Source organism: Pan paniscus, chromosome 2 (genome assembly GCF_029289425.2).
Source record: "Pan paniscus chromosome 2, NHGRI_mPanPan1-v2.0_pri, whole genome shotgun sequence".
In the NCBI taxonomy this organism is placed as follows: Eukaryota; Metazoa; Chordata; class Mammalia; order Primates; family Hominidae; genus Pan; species Pan paniscus.
Window position 1 is genome coordinate 85,839,307 of NC_085926.1, and position 27,983 is coordinate 85,867,289.

General features: G+C 34.4%; 1 protein-coding gene across 4 annotated transcripts in view; it reads left to right on the forward strand.

Moving 5' to 3' along the window:
* Positions 1-27,983, forward strand: part of CADM2 (cell adhesion molecule 2) — a 1,116,707-nt gene that overhangs the window by 742,427 nt on the left and 346,297 nt on the right. For 2 of the 4 annotated variants that reach the window (XM_034956947.4, XM_008956860.4), the window contains exon 2: positions 26,004-26,030. The exons of the other annotated variants lie outside the window; for them this stretch is intronic. In XM_034956947.4, coding sequence (XP_034812838.3) covers positions 26,004-26,030 — 27 coding nt within the window. The remainder of the gene's footprint in view (positions 1-26,003; positions 26,031-27,983) is intronic. 4 annotated transcript variants of the gene reach the window in all.

Sequence of the window (27,983 nt, forward strand, 5' to 3'; positions counted from 1 at the left end):
TCTAGTTTTACTTTATTTCTTTGCTCATACATATGAGCATAAGGTATTAGAAGCATTCAGGACACATCTTGAAAGCTTTGCTGTTTAAAAATTTATTCTGCCAGATACCCTAAATTATTACTCTGAAGTTTAAAGTTCCATAGATCCTTAGGGTGGGGCACAATGCCACCAGCTTCTTTGCTAAAATGTATTGAAACTGACATTTACTCCAGTTCCAAATAAGTTCCTCATTTCCATTTGAGATCTCATTAGTCAAGACTTTATTGTCCATATCACTATCAGCATTTTGGTCACAACAACTTAACAAGTCTCTAAGAAGTTCAAAATTTTCCCTCATCTCCCTCTCTTCTTCTGAGCTCTCCAAGGTTTTCCAACCTCTGCCTGTACCCACTTCCAAAGTTCACAATTTCGGATATCTTTAGAGCAATTACCCACTTCTCAGTAACATTTTTTCTGTATTAGTCTACTCTCATATCGCAATAAAAAAAATTACCTGAGACTGAGTAATTTAAAAAGAAAAGAAACTTAATTGTCCTATGGTTCTGCAGGGTATACAGGAAGTGGCTTCTACTTCAATGGAGGCCTCGGGAAACTTAGAATCATGGCAGAAAGCAAAGGGGGAGCTGCCACTTCACATGGTGGAGCAGGAAGAAGAGATAAGAGGGGAGGTACTGCACACTTTAGAACAACCAGATCTCTTAAGAACTCTATCTTGAAAACAGCACCAAAGTGATGGTGCTAAACCATTAGAAACTGCACCTGTGATCCAATAACCTCCTACCAGGCCCCACCTCCAGCACTGGGATTACATTTCAACATGAGATTTGGGTAGGGACACAGATCCAAACCATATCACTAGCCTCAGAAGTAATGTGGCATCTTCTTTGAGTACTTTACCTGGGTAGATGTCACATACTTGTCCAGATTTAAAGGAAGTGGACAAGGACCCAGCAATATGCTCTTATTAGGCTGTATTTATTTTTTCTGGCTCCTTGCTCTCATTCTTACCTTTGTCCTGTCTGTCTAGTCCACAACGGAAGGCTTAAAAGAGTGTCAAAGCCTTTGAGGAGTGTCAAAGAATTTGCAGCCATGGTTTAGAATCACCAAACTCATACACATATAGCATTCCCTTTTGTGCCATCATTTCATAGATTCTACATATTTACCAACTTTTTCAGTCATTTTCCTAGATGTCTCTGCATATCAGCTTCTAAACTGGTAAATTTTACCAGGACCCAGAATGAGGCCATAGAAAAGATGCTCTCTACTTTCTTTATGCATTTCCTTTGCATATATTGCCACTATTCAAACCTCTTTCACTGGTATAAATTGGTAAATGTGTCTGTTGTAAAAGATAGATAGATAGATAGATAGATAGATAGATAGATAGATAGATAGATAGATAGATATAAAGAAAAAGGAAGAAAGAATAAGAAAGAAGAAATAAAGATAGATGTAGATAGACATAGATAGATAAATAGATAGTAGATAGATAGATAGATAGATAGATAGATAGATAGATAGATAGATAGAAAATCTTATCTCTAATTTAGTACAACTGATGATGGGAAAGTGTAATTCTTACCTTATGCTGTAGGTAGCATAGGGCTGTGCTACCTGCCTGCTTTAACAAGCATGCTTTTATTCTTGAAATTCTTCTGCAGCCTCACAGTCATTTCTTTCTTTTTCTTGTATTTGTTTTTTCTTTCACATTCAAAGACCCTTACCCCAAATCTCCTAACAACTCAGGGTAACTGTCAGGAAGGCAGTTGATTTACCCTTGGCACCAATTCTTTTTTTATTTTTTTTCCTTTTCCTCCCTCAAATTTGTACAGCTTGTTCTTATTAGATGGTTCTTTTTCAGCTCCTCTCTGTCATTCTTTGTCCTATCTATCTAGTCCACAGCTAGAAGGCTTAAAAAATGATTATGAAAAGGTTCAACATGAACCCTCATATTTTCATTACCTTGCTATTATTATCAACTCATTTGTCAATCAGGTTTCATCTTTTCAATGTCTATAGAAATGTTTTTGCTTTAGAAGCAAACTGTGATATTCTATTTCTATCATTGTCTCTATTTATTAGCTTAGATATTTGTATAACAAGAAAATATGTTTCATCAATGATTTGTATATCTGAAGTATTGTTCATGTAGGTAAGGTATGATAACTTTATTTTTTTCATGAATTTTCCAAAAATCAGTTTATTTCTTGAAATCTCCCGAAGAGGAAAAAAGATGCTTTTGTTTGCTTATGTGTTTACTTGCTTGTTTTCAGTATCCATATTTGCTCATGAATTTCAGCATACTTCATGAGTGTTAATCCATTGGAGTAATTAGTCAAATGATCTCATATTTAATCAGTGAACCTCTTCAGTTCTTTTGACATGACACTACTAAATGTTTATGACTTCACTTCTTTCTGGACTTTGCATTTCCTGCTCCTTTCAATGGAAATTTATTTAGAGATGTCAACTATGAAACTAGGGTGCTCACTGCTAGTAGATTTACCATCGTATCTGGGATTTTTGGTAGAAATGCACACAAACACACATATATTAATACACATACACACATGTAGACAAATATATAAATTATATGTATGTTTTCAAGACAAAAATATAAAATATAGAGATTATACTTACTGTCAAAAATGTGATACAGTTTTCATTCAAGTGAAAAGACAGGAAGAAAGTCACAAGAAAGTTTTGTCATAGAGTTCTTCCCTCAAACCCCAAAGAGCTAAATGCCATTCAGGTGATTAGCAGGATCAGCACTCTGAACAGGGAAAATCAGGACTGCTTTCCCTGTCTCACTCTTTTTTCCACTCTACTTCTTGATGATTAGTATTCTTTTAATGAGGTCAGAGAGAACCATTGCATAGAGATAAAGTCTTATATGTACACAGCTGGTATACATAATAAAATGTCTGAAATCCATTCACTCTAAGAGAATAATTAGCTCATCCTCACAAGGGCAAATGATTTATAAACATGTTTTCTGTTTTCTAATGGAGTGAAGGATCATAACCGTAGAGTGGGGCAGGTTCCCAGTAGGTGCAATATCAAAAAGAAAAAAAAAGTCCAAGGTTCCGAATACTATGAAATTCTCAAATCTCAGTTTTTGAGATGTTTTATTGCCCAATTAATTAAACATAAAACCTAGTTACCAGGTTCCTAGACAGGAGGAGAGAAAGAGCTGACTTAAATAAGAGATAAGGATTTAAGTGGTTGAAAAGGAAAATTGAGGAATGAGATGGAAACTTAGCATAATTCAATGTTTTTGTTTGTTTTCCTAAATCTGTCTTTATTCACATTCAACAGGAACTGAACTGGCCAGAATCCTCATGTCTCACCCCCATGCCATCTTCTACTATGCTAAGTAGCAAAACAGTGTCATTCAAAATGTACTGAAGTGTTTCCTGAACCCCTTCTACATCTACCTCATGAAAAACATTCTGCTGGCCAGTCTTGCTCTGCAACATTGATTCAGAGTTTTTAATATTTTTTTGCTCTGTAATTAGTCAACTTGCTTTTTATAAAGCTCAAGTCCCAGAATATCCACTCATCAAAACTGCACCTTAGATGACTCAATACTGTTCTTTTCATGGTCTGCTTCTTCAGAGTTAAGGGCAGTGCCTGATTCAAGTGTTTGATTTTTTGTTTACTAAAAATCTCTAACAACATCCTTAGTGCCTACTACATGACAACTTCTGTATGTTATGGGTCCCCAACAGAGAGCAGAGAAAACTAAGCCCTCAAAGAGCAGACAGCAAGGAAATAGATAATTTCTATGCAAGACGATAAATGGGATAGTAAAAATAGCAGTTTCTGTGTTCTTATGTCTTAGCTCAGGCTGCTGTAACAGAGTACAAAAAACTGGGTGTCTTAAACAGCAAACATTTGTTTCTCACAGTTCAGGAAGCTGGAAGACCAAATTCAGTATGCCATCATGGGCTGGTTCTTGGTGAAGGCCCTCATCCTGGTTATGGATGACCACTTTTCTCTCTGTATCATCACATGGCACAGAGAAGACATAGAGAAAGCAAGCTCTCTACTGTCTTTTTATAAGGGCACTAATTCTGTTCATGAGGGCTCTACCTCATAACCTAATGACCTTCTAAAGTTTCCACCTCCTAACATCATCACAGTGTGGTTTAGGATTTCAACATATGAGTTTTGTGGGAACATAAATATTTAGGCTATAGCACCTTAAAAAAACTAAGGTATACCTATACTTATATAGGTACACATTCAGATACATATGCATAATTATATTTATACCATTAAAAAATCAATCTCCTCCAGAATATATTGAATAGGGCAATTATTTAAACCCCCTTCTCTTTATTTATTTATTATTTTTTTTTTGATGGAGTCTCGCTCTGTTGTCCAGGCTGGAGTGCAGTGGCATGATCTTGGCTCACTGCAAGCTCCGCCTCCCAGGTTCACGCCATTCTACTGCCTAAACCTCCCCAGTAGCTGGGACTATAGGTGCCCACCACCACACCTGGCTAATTTTTTTTTTTTTTTTTTTTTTTAAATAGAGACGGGGTTTCGCCTGGTTAGCCAGGATGGTCTCGATCTCCTGACCTTGTGATCCACCCGCCTGGGCCTCCCAAAGTGCTGGGATCACAGGTGTGAGCCACTGCACCCCGCCCCCTTCTCTTCATTCTTATTTAACAAATAATGAGTAAATTATAATGGGGTTCAAGTTTTCATCATGAAAAAAAAAAAGAAATAAGCAAGGACGTTTTGTATGTGATGACTTGGGACTCTCTCCCAAGTGCTTTATGTACATTGATTCATTAACATTTTCATTGTAATTCTACAAGTCAGGTACTGTTACTGTCTTTCTCTTATTAGAGATTTAAAGCACAGAGACATGGCATACCTTGTTCAAGTTCACATTAGTAAATGATGAGGATTGCTGTCCTATATGTGATGTTGAATGCTTATAGTGAGTAGACTGGTTAAATGAACATGACAATACACACTGTATAGACAATTTTAATAAAAGTATGTAGATCATCTGTTGAGAATGTATTCCTGCAAATCTATTGTTTCCATCATGATTCCTCAATCTGTAATATACATACAGGATTTGGCTCCTAATTATAAGTTCTGTGGGCCTTCATTATGTATTTTCCTGAACTCCACATGCTGGGACATTTAACTAGAATTTGTTCTACGTAACCTTCTGCCATTTTTGAGTTTAACAGGCTTAGAAGTCCAGTGGTGACACACAAAACTTCACATTCAAAAGGCCTAAGAAAAAATAAGTTAATTGGAGTCTACTTTAAATTCTGAAAAATTATTCTCCGCTTACATGTGGATTTTCCCCCTCACCGTTTAATATTTTTTGTAGTGTATTCCTTTCATTATTTGCAGCGAAGTCCTTCTCACTCATATAACTTGCTCATTGTGGCATCAAACCTAGAAAATGTGTCTGTGAAATAGGTACACTAACATTTAGTATGACCTCAGATTTATCTCTTAAAAAATGTTTCTCAAAACTATATTCGTAGAAATAAGTTACTTTTATAGATTATTTGTCATTTTATTTTCCTTAGTAAATCTAATAATATGATTAGAATTGCTCAGATAATCTTCCATCTCAAGGTTTTATTCATTTCTGATTCATTGTGTCTATTATTAAAACCAGCTGTTGATGTTTTTGAACAAAGTGATTTCTGAATTAACTCTACATTGTGTTCTATAATAACCCCACTTCAGTATTATCATGGGTTGCTCCCAATTTACTTTTAGATAATTAAAGCCTCTCTTTATTTCTATCCAATTTGCCTGTTTTATTTCCCAGAACACAAGGATGTGATTTCATTCATGTTGCTCTAGGGGTCTAAAGTTGATAATCATTTTTCTACATCTGCCCTTGTCGATGTCTGCTTGCAATATATGTTGCTATATCCCCGCCCCTTGGCTTCCTCTCCTTAACATTCACATTCCTAATGATACATTATGTTTTTCTGCCACAGGCCATTTCTTGGTGTTTTCCAATAAAGTTGGTACCTTTGTATCAGAATTGTCCTAATTTCCCTAGCATATTAGATATTTATTCTATATTGACTTGTTTATGATGATTATTTACATGTGAATGCATGTGCCTCAGAACTGATGACAGCTCTAACTGAAATATGGAAAAATATACATTTCTCAATAACTGAATAAGCAATTTATAAGTTGGTAGAAGGAGAGAACAAAATCTGTATCACCAAAATAATAAGCAAAAAGTCATTGCTTATTTCTTGTTTTTTCCATGATGAAAACTTGAACCCCATTAAAATGTACTCATTATTTGTTAAATAAGAATAAAGAAAAAGGGGTTTTAATAATTGTCCTATCCAATATATTCTGGAGGAGACTGATTTTTAGAATGGTACAAATATAATTATGCATATGTATCTGAATGTGTACCTATACAAGTATAAGTGTACCTTATTATTATTTTTAATTTTTGAGACTAGCTTTCACTCTGTCACCCAGGCTGGAGTGCAGTGGCGAAATCATGGCTCACTGCAACCTCAGCCTCCTGGGCTCAAGAGATCTTTCTGCTTCAGCCTCCCGAGTAGCTGGGACTACAGGCATGAGCCACCAAGCCCAACCTTACTTTATACTGTATATGTTTTATATTAATATTTAATTATATTATCTATGATTCTTTACCAAATATCTACTACTAAAGTGATAAGGTCAAATAATAGAATTTTTTAATGAATTTGTGGAATTGCTACTTCTCTGTAGTTAGGATGTAAAACTGATTTGTCTAATATGAGTTTCTTAGCTTTCATAAATTCCTTTTTGTAGATTACCACTATTTTCTAGGACTTCCCAGTGCTAGTTTTCTAGGAAGACTATATCATTGTATCTTTTTTTTTTTTTTTGTAAAATAGTCATTGGGAAATATATTTTATGTAGCCAGGAAATTTTCATAAAGGTAAAAATTACTATCTCATTATATGTATGTATTTCTTTTTATTTAATAACATTCTTGTTTAATTGCTTTTTCTTAAACAGAATAGTACATCTGCACTGAAAAATCTATATTCCCAGAAAACAGGAAGGCACATTTTGAGATTATATGGATGAATTTAAGTAGTGATGTAAAAACATGTCAACTTTCTCTTGGAGACACCCAAACCTGTACATTTTCTCACAATTTTTGTCAATCAAAAATACATCTTCCCTTTAGTTTAGCATCTTTAAAAATATATATCAGTATGATTTTCCTTTTTAAGTATAAGATTTCCTTCCGTCTAAATTTTAATGTTTCTAACAGCATGTACTTGAAAAGAATTAGATTTAAAATTACAGTGATCCACATTTTCCTCTTACTTGCCAATACTTCCCATCATGTGGAATATATTATAAGCATTACCATTACCAGATGTGAAAGGCTTTTTGGAGAGCTTATCTATTTTACAAAACGTAAGTCAGGAAAATAAACTCTTGAAACTTTAGTGCTCCTTCTACTTGTTAGTAAGGGGATGAGATAGTTATAGGAGTTTCTCTGTCTTTAGAATTTCAGACAATTGACTAAGCGTAGGAACGGAATTTGGATGGTGATATCTGATGTCTAGATATCTTTCTGTAAAATACCTATGGTTTAATATATTTCTTATGCTGTAAACATGTCAAATCTTTTTAGTACCTAGGAAGAATGTAGATACTAAAATAAATAAAATTACCTTTTACAGTCACCATAATGACATTTCATTGTGAAAGTATAATCTTACTATGTTTTTCTTTTTTTTAATTTAATCTAGATACAGGTACTTTATTTACAAATATTTAGATTAATAACATTTTGTTACATCAAATGAAGAGTACAGCAGTCTGAAAAAATCCTTCAATCACAAAAACAATAAAACCCACTGTAACTAACTTTGGGAGTCAGGGTATTGCACCTCAACAAGCCGCAGTCTTTAGTTTGTGATTGCTACCTTATATCCTAATGGGTGGTTTGCTTGTTTTGTTTTGTAAATATACACACTCACCAGCAGGTCATGGTCCCTAGGTGAATCCCTTGTGATGCAACAGTGTAAGCAAAATGGATCACTGTAAGTCTTTAACATAATATACCAATCTACTCCAGAAATCTTATTTTTTAAAAAGTTAAACAAAGACAAAAATAAAAATGAATCCACAAATTAACCAAAGCCTATTTTCTGCACATTCCAGTTTTGGCTTTTATTTAACATTGACTATACAACACTCTGGTGTTTTTCTTAATGTTATTGAGGACACAGAACTAAGTGACAGTGAACTTGATGTTTGTGGGGTAAGATTGACCTGCCTGAAATATACACAAAGGTTGCATGTGGAAGAATATTTTTTAAAAAGGTTGTATGTGTGGGACAGTTCAGATTATGGGTTTGTTAAACAGATTGTTTATTTCTTTGCTTTTTTTAAAAAAAAACTACAGCCCTCTCTCTAGGCTTCTGCCTGATACAATGATTAATTTTCATGTAAAATTATCTCAGTATTTATTACCCAATAATATTCTCTTTTAGTCAGTGAGAACTAGGAAATTAGTAATAAAATCTGTTTATTATTATTAGTGAAAATTTAGGTCCCCAAATAACTCAGATCTCTAAACACATGTTATAAACTTTTCAAACACTGAATATTTTTCAACTCGGCTTTTAAGTTGAAAACGTCACCAATGCTTCCAAAACCAAGAATTAAGTTAATGAGTTAAATCAATGTAATAACCTATTTCTAAACATGGGTTTTAGTTTAAAATTTAAACAAAAATTTGTTCTTAACAATTTATCTTGGCATTTAAGCAGGCTAAACTGCTATCTATCTTTTTCTGTAAATGTTAGTGAAAAATGTCAACTTCGAACTAGTGACACCATATTACACTGTTGTTTGTGTGTTTTGTTGTGTTACATACAAGATTTTCCTTATAGTTTATTTCTCTCTAAGAGGCAGTGCTTTGTTAATATGGCTGTGTACAATTTTCTGACAAGTGCTGAACCTACGCTAACAAAAATGGTTCTTATTTATGATGTGTCAAATTACTGTTCTGAGAGTAGACCTTTTAGGTTGCATTCAGCCTTTAATGTGACTGAATTTAAATGGCATAAAATGCCTTTTAGTTGGGCCTTGGCTGGCATATTATATATCTCATTTCAATGAAAAACATTCACATGCAAATATGGTTTGTTTGGAGTGAGGACAAATGCTCCTATCATGACTGATGGAGGCTTTTGATCACAGTTCTACAAACTGAAACCTTAAAAAAGAAGAGGCTATTTGGACTGGCATCTGCAGTCCCATGAATTATTTAATTCACATTATTCATAAATCTCTTTGAAAAGGAGGTTTTATGAGGTTTTAAGGAGGAGTAGTCATAGTTGTGTTGCCAGCTTCAATGTACGCTGTAAGTGCTGTAAATGGCTGCCTGCAGATGAACACTTTCTTTAAATGTTAACTATTCTATAGCCTGGAAAGTGTGTTACCTGAGTACTCTAGCAAATTAATCTCACAGCTCTCCAGAAATGGAATCAGATGCCCATTCCTCTTTTACTACATCCACCACTTGGTCTAAAAAGTGGGATGAACATAATGCAGAACATTTCCTATAGTGTATGTATAGAGGTAGGTACAACAGAGCTATGGAACACCATTTTTTTATTACACCTTCATAGCATAACAAGCTAAAAGACCTCCTTCCTCCAAACACCATGATTCTTTTCTTCTCAGGGCCTTTGCACTGATGCTGTTGTCTGGAAAGACTTCTCTTGCTCTAGATTTCCAACCAGCTTTTCTTATGTGTGGAAATGATCTTTCTAAAACGTTACACTTATGTTCTATTTAAATTTTTTTTCCCAGACAATAAATTTCAGGAAAACAGGGACTTGTATCATTTACACTATTTGTCCCAGAACATTATCATATCTGTAATTTATAGTGCATGTTCAATAAATGGCTTTTATATTATCTTGACTTGAATTACTCTCAAACTATGGCTCCTAAATGGAACATTGGATATATTTTATATTCTTTCCAGTTTGCATAGAGAGGTATAACTTCGAAATTGTTTCCACATCTGAAACATTGATTGAGGACAGTTTAATACAGAACTGCATTTTGAATTTTGAACTTCCTGTTTAGGAGCCTTCTATTGGCTTTCAGTTGGCACAGGGGTGTGACTCATGTTCAGACCTAGCCTTTAGCACATGAGTCAGAACGCTGAATTATAATTTACTCATTGCATTTTTAAGTAATGCTTCCTAGTTTTAAAATTAATGAACAGTTGCAGTTTATGCTGCAGAATAGCTGTCTCTGCCCTTCTATTTAGAGTGCATGATATTTGATAATCAATGCTAGGAAGGCAGTTAGACCTGATAACCTTTGATGGTACCTTCTAACTCTGAGATTCTCTGAATCTCTGAAATCATGCCAGGTGGGATTTTAGGCTTAACATAGATTCAAATGCAAATAACCTGAATAAATTTGGTTATTTGACTATTTGAAAATCCTGATAATTAATTATATTTTCCTTTCTCTATAAATTATATTTTCATGTAAACTGTTGGGATTTCTTAACATGTTTATTAGTATCTACAGTAAAGTAGTTTTTTAAATTATGGAAAATAGCATCATGATGCAAACATTTTCTTTGTGAATGAAATATATTATTGTTCAATAGATAATATGAACCAGTATCTGGGGACTGAAAGTTATGAGATATGTTTTCAGGGAAAGATCCCTGTGCTGGGACTTTGAAGACTTGGAACATTCTGGATCTTTCTCCTGTGTAGCTGGAGAATATAGAGAAAATCGCTTTTGTCCCCTAAGGCCTCAATTCCCACAAACACAATTTGGAATTAACACTGTCTGACTTCAGAGCTTCTTTGTGAATCCTTATAGAATCACAGATAAGGAAACTTTAAAAAAATAAAACATTAAGTTTCTTCTTTAACCGTGAGATTTACTAATATCACCTCTAAAACATTTAGGGCAGAACATAGTAAAGAAAACTTTCTGAAGAATTCATTTTTCATTTAATTTAGTGAAGTTGTTGCTTGTTGTAGGTTTATTATCTTTTCCAATTTACATTCTAGATCACATTGGTTTGTTTGAAAATATCTTTCCTTCAAGGCGATCCCATTAACAAGTGAAGATAAAACTGTTTTTATTTTTCATTTTAAATATGGCTATTATAGATATTCAACCTCAAAGCAGAATGCTTCAATTTATGAAACAAAAATAAACACAAACACAAATAATGGCCTACTGTAATTTTTAAGATTAGGTATTTATTAATATATGAACTGTTACATATTATGATTATCTTCAGACATAAATTTAAAACCTTATTACTCTATGCAGCATTTGATATATAAAATGAACATAATGATCACCAGTTGAGCTTCATATTAGAAGTCAAAAGCCAGCAGCTCACTTACCTGTAGCGTAGTATGATGTAATCGTCTCACCTTCACTCAGTAGTATTGTGAGGTACTGGGAGAATTAGAATCCAGAATGTATTTCTGTACTTGACTTGATAAAAAGTATTTTGTTCCTCTCTTCAGTGACGAAACTTATTCCAAATGGCAATCTTTTGACTATAATTTCAAATTATCTGAATCTAAGGTAGTTACAGAATAATATTACTACTAATTTTCTTGAGTGAATCATGAAAACTAATTTATTGCTTTGTATTCATAATTGTTTTCATATAGTCTTTCTCCTAAAATAGTTGTACTGTTCTAGAGATGAAAGACAGTTCATGACATTCTAAGATATTTGTAATCTAATTTGCTTCCACATGTGAAATACAGAGTGGTTTGTTTAGTATATCACAGTTATGTAGTTGGTAATTACAAGAGTTTTCACCTCTCTCTGCCATCCCCTCTACCCTTTTGTTATCATATTTTAATAATGGACACTGAAATAACTTTTTCTCAAGTGATCTTTTAAACAGAGTCAGTAATAAACTTCCAAAGAAATTTTCCACAAAGCAGAAGATTCTGTCAGTATACCTAATACATTTTCTGAAACTGAACACTTAAGACCTTTTCCATTTTATTTTCATATGACCTGAGTACTGTTACCTATTGACATTTTACCAGTTGGGGCAGACTATGTTTGGAAGCTCCTTCCCTTCAAATATTAGACTAATAATTGTAATAATGCCTCACTCAGAATATTTGACTCAAATGAAAAATATGTTTAGTTCAGATCATGTTAAGCTTTTTTTTCCCCAAATACTATTCATGTTTATTAACACTATGTTTGGCACAGAAATCTAGGTCATGTTTGACTTTTTATTTCTTTATATATAACTTCAAAATTAACTTTTATAATACTTTTTAAATAAAATATCTTATGTCCCTAAAGTGGGCCAGACTGTGGCATATTTAATATGCATTTGCTTGTATGTTTTGAAATAGAGTTATGAGATGCTTACCACATCTCAGAGAAATGTCATGTATACTGCCCTTACTTTTGTGAATTTCAGATTGAGATGTAGTCATAGATCTTCAGTTGTCCAACATTTGTTATTATGCCTTAAATAAACCTGTAATTTATCTCTTAAAACAGTGTTTTTGTTTTGGTTTGGTTTTCTGGAGACGAGAGTTTAACTCTTATCTCCCAGGCTGGAGTGAAGTGGCGCGATCTCGGCTCACTGCAACCTCCGCCTCCCGGGTTCAAGCCATTCTCCTGCCTCAGCCTCCCAAGTAGCTGGGATTACAGGCATCCGCTGCCACGCGGGACTAATTTTTTTGTATTTTTTAGTAGAGATGGCCCGCTGGCACGTGGGACTAACTTTTTTGTATTTTTTAGTACAGACGGGGTTTCGTCATGTTGGCCAGGCTGGTCTCATACTCCTCACCTCAGGTGATCCGCCCTTCTGGGCCTCCTAAAGTGCTGGGAATTACAGGCATGAGCCACCGTGCCTAGCCTAAACCATAGTTTATATCCTACAAAGCACTGGCTTTATCAATAATATATAGAAACATGAAATAGAAGGCAGAAGAACATAAGAAAAAAGGATGCCACTTAGGCACTCCATAAGACACTTACCCACTGAAACCACATAGCAATAACTCAGCTCTTACCTACCTATCTACAATTGAATTCTCAATGTGATTTTTCCTCCTGTCACTTGCGTCTATATGTCAGAGGTCCTTAATTATATTACGGTAAAAACTACTAAACATCACATCTAAAGAACTTAAATATGACATTTCTAAATGACCACATTTTCATCATTTGGTTTATGGAAATGATGGATTATAAATAGGTATCTACATGCTCTTTGAATTAGCATGCCTTAAATACAAAATATATGTTAAGTATTTGGACCTTAGTCCCTTTAGTGTGGGTGACTTAGTTTTAGGCAATTATGACCCTACCTGAAGTATAAGTCAAAATGAGATCAGAGAAGTGGTAGTACAGGGTAGTTGATACGGTGGCTTTATGCACAACATTCTGGAGGTCACTTTTTATCTTGCTCAAGCTCCTCTTTGGGGAGATTCACTAGAGGCCAGAACCAAGCAATTCTTGACCATATACTTACACATACAGAAACTTGCCTTGCCAGCTACACTAAAATGACTTCCTTTGGATCTCCTGGGAATTGAATAGGTTATTTGAAACCACACTGAAGTAGATTAAACTGAATCCCTTAAATTATTCCTAATCACATTCTCCATTTGCACAGCTTTTCCAGAACTGACTTACTATCTAGTAATAAAGAGTTAGGAAACACTGCATTTATGTTTGCTCAATGACTACTTGCTTGAACACAATAGGCCAGATCAACACATGGTCCTGAGTTTCACATCACTCTCTACTTAGTAATATCACCTCAAAAGCTAAGTACTTCTCTTATGAAAACTTTTTATTTTTCCTGTCAAATTTTGTTTTCTGTTTTTTGTTTGTTTGTTTGTTTGTTGAGACGGAGTCTCACTCTGTCACCCAGGCTGGAGTGCAGTGGTGGGATCTCGGCTCACTGCAAGCTCCGCCTCCCGGGTTCACACCATTCTCCTGCCTCAGCCTCCTGAGTAACTGGTACTACAGGCACCCGCCACCACGCCTGGCTAATTTTTTTGTATTTTTTTTAGTAGAGACGGGGTTTCACCGTGTTAGCTAGGATGGTCTCGATCTCCTGACCTCGTGATCCGCCCGCCTCGGCCTCCCAAAGTGCTGGGATTACACGTGTGAGCCACCGCGCCCGGCCCTGTTTATCTATTTTTACTTGACTTTATTCTGCTTCTTTTCCCACCTCCTTTTACTCCCCTCTTTAAGATGATGCTATAAACCCTTGGGATCTGGGTAATCTCCAGGTGGTGGTGTCCTCCTTTACATCAATGAGTACTAGTCATCCATTATAATCATTACAAAGCTGTTAACAGTCAATAAATGTGCTTACTAGGTGACACTTTAGTTTTCTAATTGCACACCATTCTCATTACTAATACAGAGCCCAATCATTATCGTTCCTGGAAAAAAAAATTATTAGTGGTGTAATATACATTTATACATTTATATAATGTATACATTTATAAATACATATCTAATTACACATTTATGTGATTCTACAATATAGTATTCTCTATACACACATATATATATGCATATGCATAGGGAGAGAATGCTTATGACACATAATTTTTTACATGTCACCTTCTGCCTTAGCATATAAACTCTTAGTGGTAGATACCATCCCACTGTTAATTCTACATGACAGTCATGACAATGAGACCTTTGTTGGCTCAAAAATTTTTCAAAGAAGCATTATTTTGCTGCACTATTTTACCAATACCAATTATGAGCAAAAAGTATTTTTTAGTTTGCATGCATTTAATCAGTAAAATAGAATGCATTTTAAAATAGATTAGTGAGTAAAAAGTTCAAATTAGGGTAGTAACTAATTAGAACAAAACATTAGAACACCCTGAAAATTAAAAAATGTGATGAATCTCACTGATTTTAGAAGTTAGTTTTTTGAGTTTTTTGTTTGTTTTTAATTATACTTTAAGTTCTGGGATACATGTGCAGAACGTGCAGGTTTGTTACATAGACATTCATGTGCCATGGTGATTTGCTTCACCCATCAATCCTTCATCTACATTAGGTATTTCTCTTAATGCTATCCCTCCCCTTGCCCTCCACCCGCTGACAGACCCCAGTGTGTGATGTTCGCCTCTCTGTGCCCATATGTTCTCATTGTTCAACTCCCACTTATGAGTGAGAACATGAGGCCTTTCGTTTTCAGTTCCTGTGTTAGTTTCCTGAGAATGATGGTTTCCAGCTTCATCCATATCCCTGCAAAGGACATGAAAGAATTATTTTTTATAGCTGCATAGTATTCCATGGTGTATATGTGCCACAATTTCTTTATCCAGTCTAACATTCATGGGCATTTGGGTTGGTTCCAAGTCTTTGCTATTGTGAATAGTGCTGCAGTACACATGTGTGTGCCTGCATCTTTATAGTAGAATGATTTATAATCCTTTGGGTATATACCCAGTAATGGGATTGCTGGGTCAAATGGTATTTCTAGTTCTAGATCCTTGAGGAATTGCCACACTGTCTTCCACAATGGTTGAACTAATTTACACTCCCATCAACAGTGTAAAAGTATTCCTATTTCTCCACATCCTCTCCAGCATCTGTTGTTTCCTGACTTTTTAATGATCACCATTCTAACTGCCATGAGATGGTATCTTATTGTGGTTTTGATTTGCATTTCTCTAATGACCAATGATGATGAGCTTTTCTTCATGTTTGTTGGCTGCATGAAAGTCTTCTTTGGAGAAATGTCTGTTCATAACCTTTGCCCACTTTTTGATGGGGTTGTTTGTTTTTTTCTTGTAAACTTACTTAAGTTCCTTGTAGATTCTAGATATTAGACCTTTGTCAGATGGATAGATTGCAAAAATTTTCTCTAATTCTGTAGATTGCCTGTTCACTCTGATGATAGTTTCTTTTGCTCTTCAGAAGTTCTTTCATTTACTTAGATCCCATTTGTCAATGTTGTCTTTTGTGGCAATTGTTTCTGGTGTTTTAATCATGAAGTCTTTGCCCTTGCCTGAATGTTATTGCCTAGGTTTTATTCTAGGGTTTTTATGGTTTTAGTTCTTACATTTAAATCTTTAATCCATCTTGAGTTAATTTTTGTTAAGGTTTAAGGAAGGGGTCCAGTTTCAGTTTTCTGCATATGGCCATCCAGTTTTCCCAACACCATTTATTAAATGGGGAATCCTTTCCCCATTGCTAGTTTTTGTCAGGTTTTCAAAGATCAGATGGTTATAGATGCATGGTGCAATTTCTGAGGCCTCTGTTCTGTTCCATTGGTCTATATATCTGATTTGGTGCCAGAACTGTGCTGTTTTGGTTACTGTAGACTTGTAGCACAGTTTGAAGTCAGGTAGTGTGATGCCTCCAGCTTTGTTCTTTTTGATTAGGATTGTCTTGGCTATATGGGCTCTTTTTTGGTTCCATATCAAATTTAAAGTAGTTTTTTATAATTCTGTGAAGAAAGTCAATTGTAGCTTGATGGGAATAGAATTGAATCTATAAATTACTTTGGGCTGTATGGCCATTTTTATGATATTTATTCTTCCTATCCATGAGCATGGAATGTTTTTCCATTTGTTTGTTTCCCCTCTTATTTCCTTGAGCAGTGGTTTGTAGTTCTCCTTGAAGAGGTCCTTCACATCCCTTGTAAGTTGTGTTCCTAGGTATTTATTCTCTTTGTGGCAATTGTGAATGGGACTTTGCTCATGATTTGGCTCTCTGTTTGTCTATTATTGCTGGATAGGAATGCTTGTGATTTTTGCACATTGATTTTTTTATCCTGAGACTGCTGAAGTTGCTTATGAGCTTAAGGATTTAGGGGGCTGAGATGATGGGCTTTTCTAAATATACAATAATGTTATCTGCAAACAGGTAATTTGACTTCCTCTCTTCCTATTTGAATATCCTTTATTTCTTTCTCTCCCCTGATTGCCCTGGCCAGAACTTCCAATACTATGTTGAATAGGAGTTATGTGAGAGGGCATCCTTTTCTTGTGCCAGTTTTCAAAGGGAATGATTCCAGCTTTTGCCCATTCAGGATGATATTGGCTGTGGGTCATAAATAGTTCTTATTACTTTGAGATACATTCCTTCAATACCTAGTTTATTGAGTGTTTATAGCATGAAGCATTGTTGAATTATATCGAAGGGCTTTTCTGCATCTATTGAGATAATCATGTGGTTTTGTGGGGGTTTTTGTTTGTTTGTTTTTTGGAGACAGAGTTGTACTCTTGTCGCCCAGGCTGGAGTGCAGTGGCACTATCGTGGCTCACTGCAACCTCTGCCTCCCAGTTTCAAGCATTTCTCCTGCCTCAGCCTCCCAAGTATCTGGAATTACAGGCACCTGCCACCACGCCTGGCTAAATTTTTTGTATTTTTAGTAGAGATGGGGTTACACCATGTTGGCCAGGCTGGTCTTGAACTCCTCACTTCAGGTGATCTGCCCACCTTGGCCTCCCAAAATGCTGGGATTACAGGCTTAAGCCACCACGTCCAGCCAGAAGTTAGTTTTTTAAGGATGTGTCAATAAATATTTCTTACACCTAATAGTGTTCATGTCATTGGTAACGTATTCTGAAGTATGTATATTCTATGTATATATAACCCATAAAAATTAGCCATTGAGAATATGGGGAATAACATGAAATGAGGTAAATCATCAACACTCTATTATGTTCCAGTTATAGATTTAGGGTATTTCTAAAATAGCTTTTTGGTTTAGTAATGTAGACATAAAATATAACTTCAAAGATTGCCCGTGTACTTTAGTTATTGAGAATCTTTTATTCCTGTACTTCCTTAAGGCTTTTGTAATAATAAATGGCTGAGACATCTAAGGGTTTGCATTTATCTTACAGAGTCACTTTTAGAGGCATGAGTTTAAGTTCTATTCTTGGCTGGAAAGCTTCCCTTTGTAACTATTGGGACAAAAGTCATAATCTTACAAGGAAATTGGGAAATATAGCATAAGAAAAAGAGATTTAAAAATTGGTACTGACTCATGAACTTTAAAGAGATGTTTGAAAGCAAAAGGAATAAATATAGAAAAAGATCATGTAAACATTTTATGTATAAACTATTTGTACTAGAACCATGGAAATGGTAGAGTGAAAAAAATTTAATATAAAATATCAGTTATTTTGCTATGTATAATTCAGTGTTTATAAAGTGAGAAAACAGGGAAAATAAGTAATTATATAGATTACTGAAATCTCAAAATACACACAAAAAGTAGGTAAAAGCTTACAATAAAGTTCTGTTTCACCTCTTTGGAAACAAAGTATTTATTTTATAGAGGAAATTAATGGTATTTTATTATTATTATTATTATTATTATTATTATTTTGAGACAGAGAGTCTCACTCTGTCAGCCAGGCTGGAGTGCAGTGGCACAATCTCAGTTCACTGCAACCTCCACTTTTCACGTTCAAGCAATTCTCCTGTCTCAGCCACCCAAGTAGTTGGGATTACAGGTGCCCGCCACCACGCCTGGCTAATTTTTGTATTTTTAGTAGATATGAGGTTTCACCATATTGGTCAGGGTGGAAATATTCCATGTTCTTAAGACAGCATTTCATAGCCAAAATTACTTTCATTGTGCTTGTTTGTGTTGCACATACTGTAAGTAATTTACACATATGATAAATTGACCTCATTCTATGCAATTATCAATGGGTAGCCAACGCTAAACTGTTTTATATACACTATCATATTAAATCATAGGAAAAGATGTGTTCAGAAATTGTAATACAGTTTACCCTTTAACAACATGGGGGTTAGGGCCACTGACTCCCCACCGCAGTCAAAAATTCAAGGAAAACTCCTAACTCCCCAATAATTTAACTACCAATAGCCTACTGTTGACTGGAAGCCTTATTGATAACATAAAGTGTGAATTCACACATATTTTGTATATGTATCATGTACTGTATTCTTAAAGTAAGCTAGAGTTTGGAAAATGTTATGAAGAGAATCATAAAGAGGAGAAAATATATTTACTCTTCATTAAGTGGAGGTGGATCATTATAAGGATCTGAATCCTCATCTTGTTCACATTGATTCGGCTGAAAAGGAGGAGGAAAAGAAGGAACTGGCTATTCTATCTCAGGGATGGCAGAGGCAGGAGAAAATTTGCTTGTAAGTGGACTCATGCAGTTCAAATCTGTATTGCTCACGGCTCAACTGTACCTAAAACAGGAAAACATCCAAGTTTTACTTAAATATTTAAAACATGTTAACAGTTTTTACTATCAAAAATTTCAAACACATACAAAAATAGGAAGAAAATATACTAAACATTGTACATCCCAAAATTATTATGAAATGGTTTTCACAAGTGTTTAATTTTGTAAAAAAAAAAAACAAAAAAAACAACACTTAAAAAATATAGTCACAGTACTCTTATTATCCCATGTAAATATTAACAATAATTTCCTAACACTATGAAGTATCTAATGTTCAACTCAAGATCCACTGTAGTCTACGCATGATAATTAATTGATGTGTCTTTTAGGTTTCTCCTCTAACTGGTATTTTTTGCCATGAAATTTATTTGCTAAAGGAACCAAATGGCAAAATTGTGTGTCATTTCGCACATTCATTATTTTACTCATGGCCTCATTTGACTATTTTTTTTGTCCTCTGTATTCGTTGGACTTTGGAAGTTCAATGTAGAGACATTGTGCTATCCAGTTTTCATTATTTTGAAAAAATTCTTCCTTTGTGGTGTTGTGTCCATCGCTGAGGAGGAATATAATATCTGGTAGATTCCCTTTTACTGATATTACCTGAATGGTAATCATTGCCTAAATATGAGTATTTGCTAAAATTGCAGAATGGTGACTTTCTAATTCTTTTATTTCCTCTTTGTTTAGTAGCTGGAGTATTTCTATTAAGAGTTATTTCCATCCATCCAGTCTTTGGCTATGTAACTCCATAGCAAGTGTTTCTTTCTAAAACATTTTAAACCATTTTTACACTTTTTTCCTAGTATGATATTTGTGTGATTAAGAAAAAATAAAAACTAGTGAAATAAATTAAATTCACACTTTTTCAAGTCTTTGAATTCTAATGAGGCTTAGAAGAAAATCTAGTACTTAGACAATGTTAGGTGATAGTTAAGAAAGATGCTATTTTAATAAGTTTCATGTGATTAGTGAAAAAATGTGTTTAACTTTGTGTTTGATGATTAAAGAAAGAAAACAAAAAGAGGAGAAAAGGTAGGCAGTTATCTAGCCCTCTACAGCAGATATTTTAATTTCTGTGTCTTAAAAGACAGTAATAATGTACTATCTGATAAATTAGATGTAGTAGAATTTCCCCTTTTCAAATCAGTGTTATTTCAATCATAAAGGAATAAAAATCATTGGTTTGTTGATTAACATTGCTGTGTTATATAATAGCTAATGGTTACTACATTTCGACGCAGTAGATTTTAAAATATATATATTCAGAAGTGTGTTCTTTCTCTGTAAATTCACCACTGAAGTGCTTTGTATTCTAGAAATGGCATTCCTCTTCTCTGAAGCACAGTTTTGTTACATGAGTGATCTCATTGTTTTCACTGTATTTATTCTGGGAAGTAGTGGCAATGCCATTATTTTAATAATTTGTAGTGTGTACTATAAGTGTAACTTTTCATATATGAAAACTTTATACTGCACAGCATCTTCCAATGGCAATGTTTTGTTTTGCTGCAAATACATTTGAATCAAGGGAAACATCTAATATATCTGAATATGGAGTTGTTACGGGATCTTTGGGGTGTCGTTTTTCCGGTCAGAAATTTCTGTGGCTGGTGGCACATTTCCTGTGTTTTCCTCAGGCCTGCTGGGCTCATTTCACTCACTTGGCCTGGCAGGATGCACTCGGCTCACACTACTGGCCTGGGTCTCATGACTGCCAAGGGCGAGTGAGGTGTGGAATGGTGAGGGGTGTGTGTGTGAGATGGGGTCCAGACACTGTGCACAGTCAGACATGCCAGGTGCTCCAGCAGGGCGGGCAGCTCCAGGTGCCGGCATGGGCACCAGCTCTCCGTGAGGCTGCAGCTGGACCAGGTGCACTGCAAGAAGCTTCCACAGCTGGCACCGGGAAACAAGGTAGTGCCTGGAAGCTTGGAGACTCTAGGAACTGCAGGGCCCCAGAGAGGGAGCCACAGCCCTGGAATGGGGTGCTCCCAGGTCTTGGCTCCCTGAAGGGCCACAGCTCTTCTTTTCTTGTCTTCTCCCACAATGTGGCAAGCAAGGAGCATGTCTCAGCTCTGTTTCTGTTACAGCTCTTTTAGCCTCATTTGTTGGGTACTGAATTCTTGCTCTGCACCCAGGAAGAATGAGACATGCAGAAACATGGAGGGTGAGCAAGTTGAGGAGGAGCTTTATTGAGCAACAATAGGTCAGAGGAGGCCCTGGAGTGGGTAGTTCCTGTCTGCGGGCAGATTGTCACATAGAGTGTTCACCTCTCAGCAAGGAAGAGGCCCTGGAGTGAGTAGCTCCTTTCTGCAGCTCGTCTTCCTGACCTCTGCAGCTCTCAGCAGAGAGGAAGCCCTGAAGTGGGTAGCTCCTCTCTGCAGCTGGTTATCCTGATGTCTGCTACTCCTAGCAGAGAGGAGACCCTGGAGTGGGTAGCTCCTCTCTGCAGCTGGTTATCCTGGTGTCTGCTACTCTTAGCAGGGAGGAGACCCTGGAGTGGGTAGCTCCTCTCTGCAGCTGTTGCAATGGCAGTGGCTGCTCCACATGGACTGCCACTGCCATCAAAATCATAGATGTCAGGAATCTCTGTCTCTTTAAAAAATCTAAGCTCTAACTCTATTGCCTCCTCTTTTAAGAAAGAATTGTCCCTTATCTATAAATTTTTGCTTAGGAGGAAGGATAACAGACACAAGGCCCAAATCAAAATATTTCAATAAAATTCTACATAATCTTAAAATACAAAGATCCATAGTGCTTTAGCTCTCCCTGCATAAATACCAGTAATGTCCTTGCTAACTATTTACAAAACGTTTCCTTGACGAATAACTTTCTAACAAACACTTCTAAAGGCACCAGTAAATCCAGTAAGCTCTATATTACCCATATATTGCAAATAATGTTAAAAATATATGACCCTTGTGTTATGACAGTAAATGTTAAAATAAGAAGCCAGAATAAAAGAATAGCAAAATTGTGACTAGTCTTATCAGTCTTGAGATGGGTGAAATTTATCTAATCTCTTCTGAGAATGCCTTCATACCCTACTAATAGTCCCTGAATTCCATTTCAAGAAATGCATTTTAAGAGTCCGTAATTCTTTGAGAAAATATTACACAGCGATACATCTTCCAAATAGCCAGACAAGTGTCTAATTTAAAACTGATTAAACAAATCAGTAACATAGTCAATTATATTTGTACTTTATGATTATTTGTATTGATTTTTTTTCAGATAAACTTTATTAATATAATGACTAACATTCACTAACCCTTCAGCATTTCTACATAAATAGCTATGGTAATTATTTTATCATTCACATGATTTTTCCTCACATATATATACGTGTTTTCACAAAATTATGTAAAATCATGTGAAATCAATATTATAATTGTCACCATTTACAATTTTATTATTATAACGAACAATCTCTGAAAAAAGTAGTATGAATAATTGTGTTATAGTAACAATTTGCTGCTTTTATTATAAAGACAAAAAAATGGTGTCATATCTAAAATTTTCTCTGGTCAAAGTATCTTTAATTCTGTTCTGTTTATTTTATCTATAAACAGTTAAAATTGCATTTTTAAGATAATTTTCAGTCACTTGGGGTGGTGTGCAATGTGCACTTTACAATTGACTTCTAATTGGACTATGCTGACAATGGAAAATCTTACAAGTATTGAACATGACATTCATGACAGTATTCCTGTCATCTTGGCTTCTTTTATTGAATATGCAGAGAATTATAATTGAGCTAACAAGCCTGATAGCCTGACCTCTTTCCAATTATATTAACCTAGTCTAGTATTAGCTGCCGGCACACAGAAACAGGCATAGAGCTTTTGTTTTTCTTTCTATTCTATGTTGGTACCTGCCCAACAATCAAAGCATAAAATCCTCTGTCTTCATACAATGTTTGAGAATTGTCAGTAACTTATCTCCAATCCACTGATAAATGTAAAGATTAGCTTTATCCATCATTATTTCACTAATTTATGATAAAATGAATTCTTATAAAAGAAAGATTGGTTGTGTCTGTTACATGTTAGATGCTAATTAATTATTATTGTTCCAAAACTTTATAAGGTTTTGGCATGTTTTCTTTGAATTCATGCTAAAATTTTTCAAGTGATGAATTTGAGTTTGAAGCAAATTTGTTCTTCAAATGAACAAGTCAATTTATTGATGCATTGTAATCTTTCCTTTGAAATTGAGACAAACATTATTTTAGCATAATCTAAAAATAACTCATTAGTCTTAAAAACAAACAATACACACAAAAAATAACTAAATAAAAAAGGAAAATAATTTTAAATTATTTTCACTTAAAATCCACTAACATTTTACCAAGGAATCCAATTAAAACAAATAGTAGGTAAAGTTAAATAAACCAATTTATGATTTTAAAGATATGAAGAATTTGTAGTGTATCAGTTGTTTGAAATAGTAGATTCTGTGCTTTACTTTCTCTCTTCCTTTTTTTCTCTTGTTTTAGTTATCTCTTATTTTAGAATATGTAATATACTTGCACACTTTCTCTCCAAATATTTCCAACTCTTCCATTTTCAATATTTAAGTCTTCATCTTTATCCAAGATTTTCTGAGTAGAAATGTGAAGACAACCTGGAAATTTATGTCCTGAAGAAATAAAGCACTACAACAGTGCCTAAGAGATATGCCATAAAGATGCATGTTGCAAAACTGTTGTTAGCAAAAAAAACAGAATACAGCAAGATGCTCCCAAACCACAAACCTGTTGATAATACAAAATAGTTCCATACTTCATATAAACTACATAAAAATATGCAACTATTAAAATGAATAAGTTAGCACTCCGTGTTTTAACCTGGAAATGTGGGAAAAGCAGACTGCAAATTAATGTGTATAGTAAAATCTTCTTCTGGAAACAAAATGCACACTTTTTTTTAGGTTTTTATAAGAACTGCAAATTTTATTTTTTATCGTTAAGAAATTGCTGGCATTGATTATCTCAGATGCTGACATTGGAAAGGAAGAGGGGATATTGTTTACTTTGCTATATTACCTATAATTTTTGATATATATCAATTTTGTACTTAAACAATTAAGCCAAAACATTCATTAAAGGAATGTAGATTTTTGATGAAATTGAATTTTAAAACTTAAGTTTTGATATTAAATATTTTAGTGGGCTTTAAATTTTATGAATTATTGCATCATAAGTAGTAAATATATCAAAGAACAGATAATAGTTACACTTTGAATTTTAAGTTACTTTAAAAAAAATCTTCACAATAATATTGTAAGTAGTCTACCACTTTGTCTATGTCCATTTGAGAGCTGTGAAATAAAAGAGTTTGAATGGGTCAAGGACTTAATCCAGATTTCCTAAAATAACTTTGTTTTTACTTAAGATGTTTTTGTCTGGTAAAAATTTTATTATTTTAAAACTAGGATGTTCATTTTAAAATAAACTAGTAGCATATATATGCAAATAGTAAGGCAGTTTTTGTTATTGTAGATGAAAACAAAAATTATCTGTAAGTAGCCTGGTATGTACACAGACTTTCTAAATTTTTTTTAGCTCCAGGCAACTTGAAAGAATGAAGTCGAAATTAGAAGTTTTCATATGTAGTTCATAATTACTAGATCTAAAATCTATGTTAAATTTTACTAAAGGTCAGTCCACCAAAAGAGACTGCACATTTCCCAATTAGGAGATGGACTATTTCCTCCTTAACATCATTTAGAAAGCCAGAACCCATTCCTGCTTTTGTCTATCTTCATTTTTCAATAGTAAGTCAAAGTAGACTATATCACTTCAGAAGTATTTAGAGGTATCTAATTACGCATTTTGAACAGAAGTTTTCCTTTGAGTAAGGGACTGTCCTGTAGGACTGTTCTAATTTTCTTGTTAACTTGACTTCTGCTTTAAACAATGTTTACCACTAGATATAAGCTTATACTTCAGCTTATTAATGGAAATAATGCCATTTAAAGTAATACAGTTTTCTAGTCTCATGTTTATGTGTCAACCAAGTACCAAAATTGCTGGAGTTTAATGAATCATATAATTTTTATTTGGCTTTGTAGAACTGATGCTTGCAATTTAGTGGATCAATCAGTTCCTTAAATACCAATAGCTTAAGGTCATATTTTACAGCACAGATTCTGGAGTCAGATACACCTAGAATCAAATCACAAATCTGCTTTCCAGATGTGTCATCTTCAGCAAGTAATTTGACCTTTCTCATTCCCAGTTTCCACATCTATGAGGCAAGGGCAACAAAACTTACTTCTCACAGTTGTCATTATTAAGTGGTAGATGTATGGAAAGTCAGTCTCTGGCATTTAGAAAGCACTCAAATGATGGAAGTGGCCTACTTTTCTAGTTACTCAAATATCATGGGGTTACAATCTGATTGTTAAATAGTATTAAGTATATTTAAACTATATATAATTTTAATTGATTATTAAATAAAATTTAGAGTTAAGAAGAACTTAAAGTTATACATTCCATTAAAGGAATATGGTGACTTGTAGTGTTTGGAATGTGTAGTACATGGCTCCTGTCTGCTCTTACTTTGTCTTACTCAAGGATCTTACTCAACACTAACGAAATGTAACAGTAGTCATTTTGTTTCTTAGGCTGTTGATCAGGAAATCACAAATGTACTCTTTAGACTTTAATAGCAATAACATCTCTGCTTTCTTACTAGAGAATCTGTCTAATATCTAATATGTTTGTTCTCTTCTTGTGCAACCTTTCCTTGGTACCAGCGGCTGCTTCAAAGAATAAAGTTAAAGGTGAGCTCCTGTTTATTCTGCATGAGTCATCATCATTCATTTTTCTGCTCAATCTTCTAAGTTCTCTTAAATGATAGAACCAATTCGGTTGCTGATAATACTATTTCAGTGTATAGATATTGTTCATAAATTCCTACAAATACAAATATCAATTATTTCAGTTATCCAATTTCTGAGACATGTTTGCATGGATGTTTGTGAGTTTGTTTTCTTGTTTCACTTCTCACTTTATTCCTAAGTATTTCAAAGTGGAATAAAGTGCTTTTTTTGCACTAACATTTTGCATGTGTACCTTAGTTTCCTTGATAAAATTGAGAATTGGGCAAAATACAGCATAAAATAAAACTGATGGAAAGTCTCAAAAATGAGTATGCTTTTATAGAATTATGTGAAAATAAAATTGAATCTTCTAAAAACTGAATATTATAAGCTATCAATTTCTATTTATGATTTTTTTTCATTTTTAGTTGCATTGTTTGACTTTGCTAGAAACCTAAAAATGTGTTTTCATGATAAAGGATGCACATGTCCAACGCTGAAAATAAAGAAAAAGTATTTTGGCTCCATGTGTCCCAGTTTTTATGGGTTTGAAAAATTCAAATACATGTATGATACTGTATCATAGACCTATCATTTATGTATTTCAATTTCATTCTGTTTAGAGCAGTCTACATACTTAAAAATCTTTTTTGCTTTTGCTTCTTAAATAGCAAAAAAAATTTTTTTCTCTTTCAGTTCCAGGTTCTAGTTTTACAGCTAGTTTTAATACTATGACATACGCTCATCTTTGAAGTGTTAACTACTCCCGATTTATAAAGTCAAGCCTTTATCATACAACTAATATTGTCATAGCAATGTATTTGCTTACAGAATATGAAATATTTAAAGGAGGAGATGGCAAATTTATTGTCACCTTTCTTATAGCTCACCTAGCCTTGTTTCCTGTTCCAGTAAGTGTTGTGGAAAGTCAGCCAATCCTTGCCCCAGTAATTTTCTGTCTGGCTGTGAACAAAATAAATACATTCACAGCAATTCAGAAATTATTTGATAATGAATACATGTCTATAAATGTATAAGCACAATATGTTTATATAATGAAAGGATTAGAAGTGTAGTTTTAGGAATGAGGAATTACAAACTATACACACTGCACCAGCTCCAGGGTACAGCATATGAGTGTAAAGGGAACCAGGGGGAGATGCATATCAGCACTGGAATCATCAGAGACCACTTTATGTAGGAGGTGGAGCTGGAAGTGGCTCTTGAAGGATGGATAGGATGTACATAGAAAACAAGTAGTGTATTTAAAAAAATAATTAGAAAGGCTAACTAAAGGTCTGGAAACAGGAGTGAATACAGTCTAGTGTGGTGAGAAAATCTTTTGAATGAAACCTGGTACTTTTATAAGAAAGTGTAGAAAAATAAATTCTAAGATGATGCAGTAGACAATGGAGTGATTATGAGTCATTACAGTATTTGATCACATAAAACCTCTAGTAATCAATTACTCTCCAAAACAATGGAAAATAATTTGAATTATAATACGCAGGCTGCTAAGTATTAAATATGGAAAAGCCATTTCATCATTGGAGAATTATAGTCATAAATTATATTACAGGTATCTGTCAAGTCATTTCAGGACTCAAGCTGACTAGAATTTTATAATGCAAGCATATTTCTGTATCCAATTTAGTGCCTTCCACACTTCCATCCCTAGTGTTCCACACTTAGCCATTTTATTTGACTCTCCTCTTTCTACTTGTATACTAGCCTGTAGGGGCCTTAGCACATAGCTTTCCCCATGCTTATATTTTTGCATCTACAAGGCAAGAAATGACACGTTCAAAAATTAATTGTGCCTCAAGTGGAAACTGAAATTTTATTTCTAACCATTGCTGAAGAAAGATGTATATTATGTAGAGATAATAGAAAGAATTACTCAGTGATTTTTTG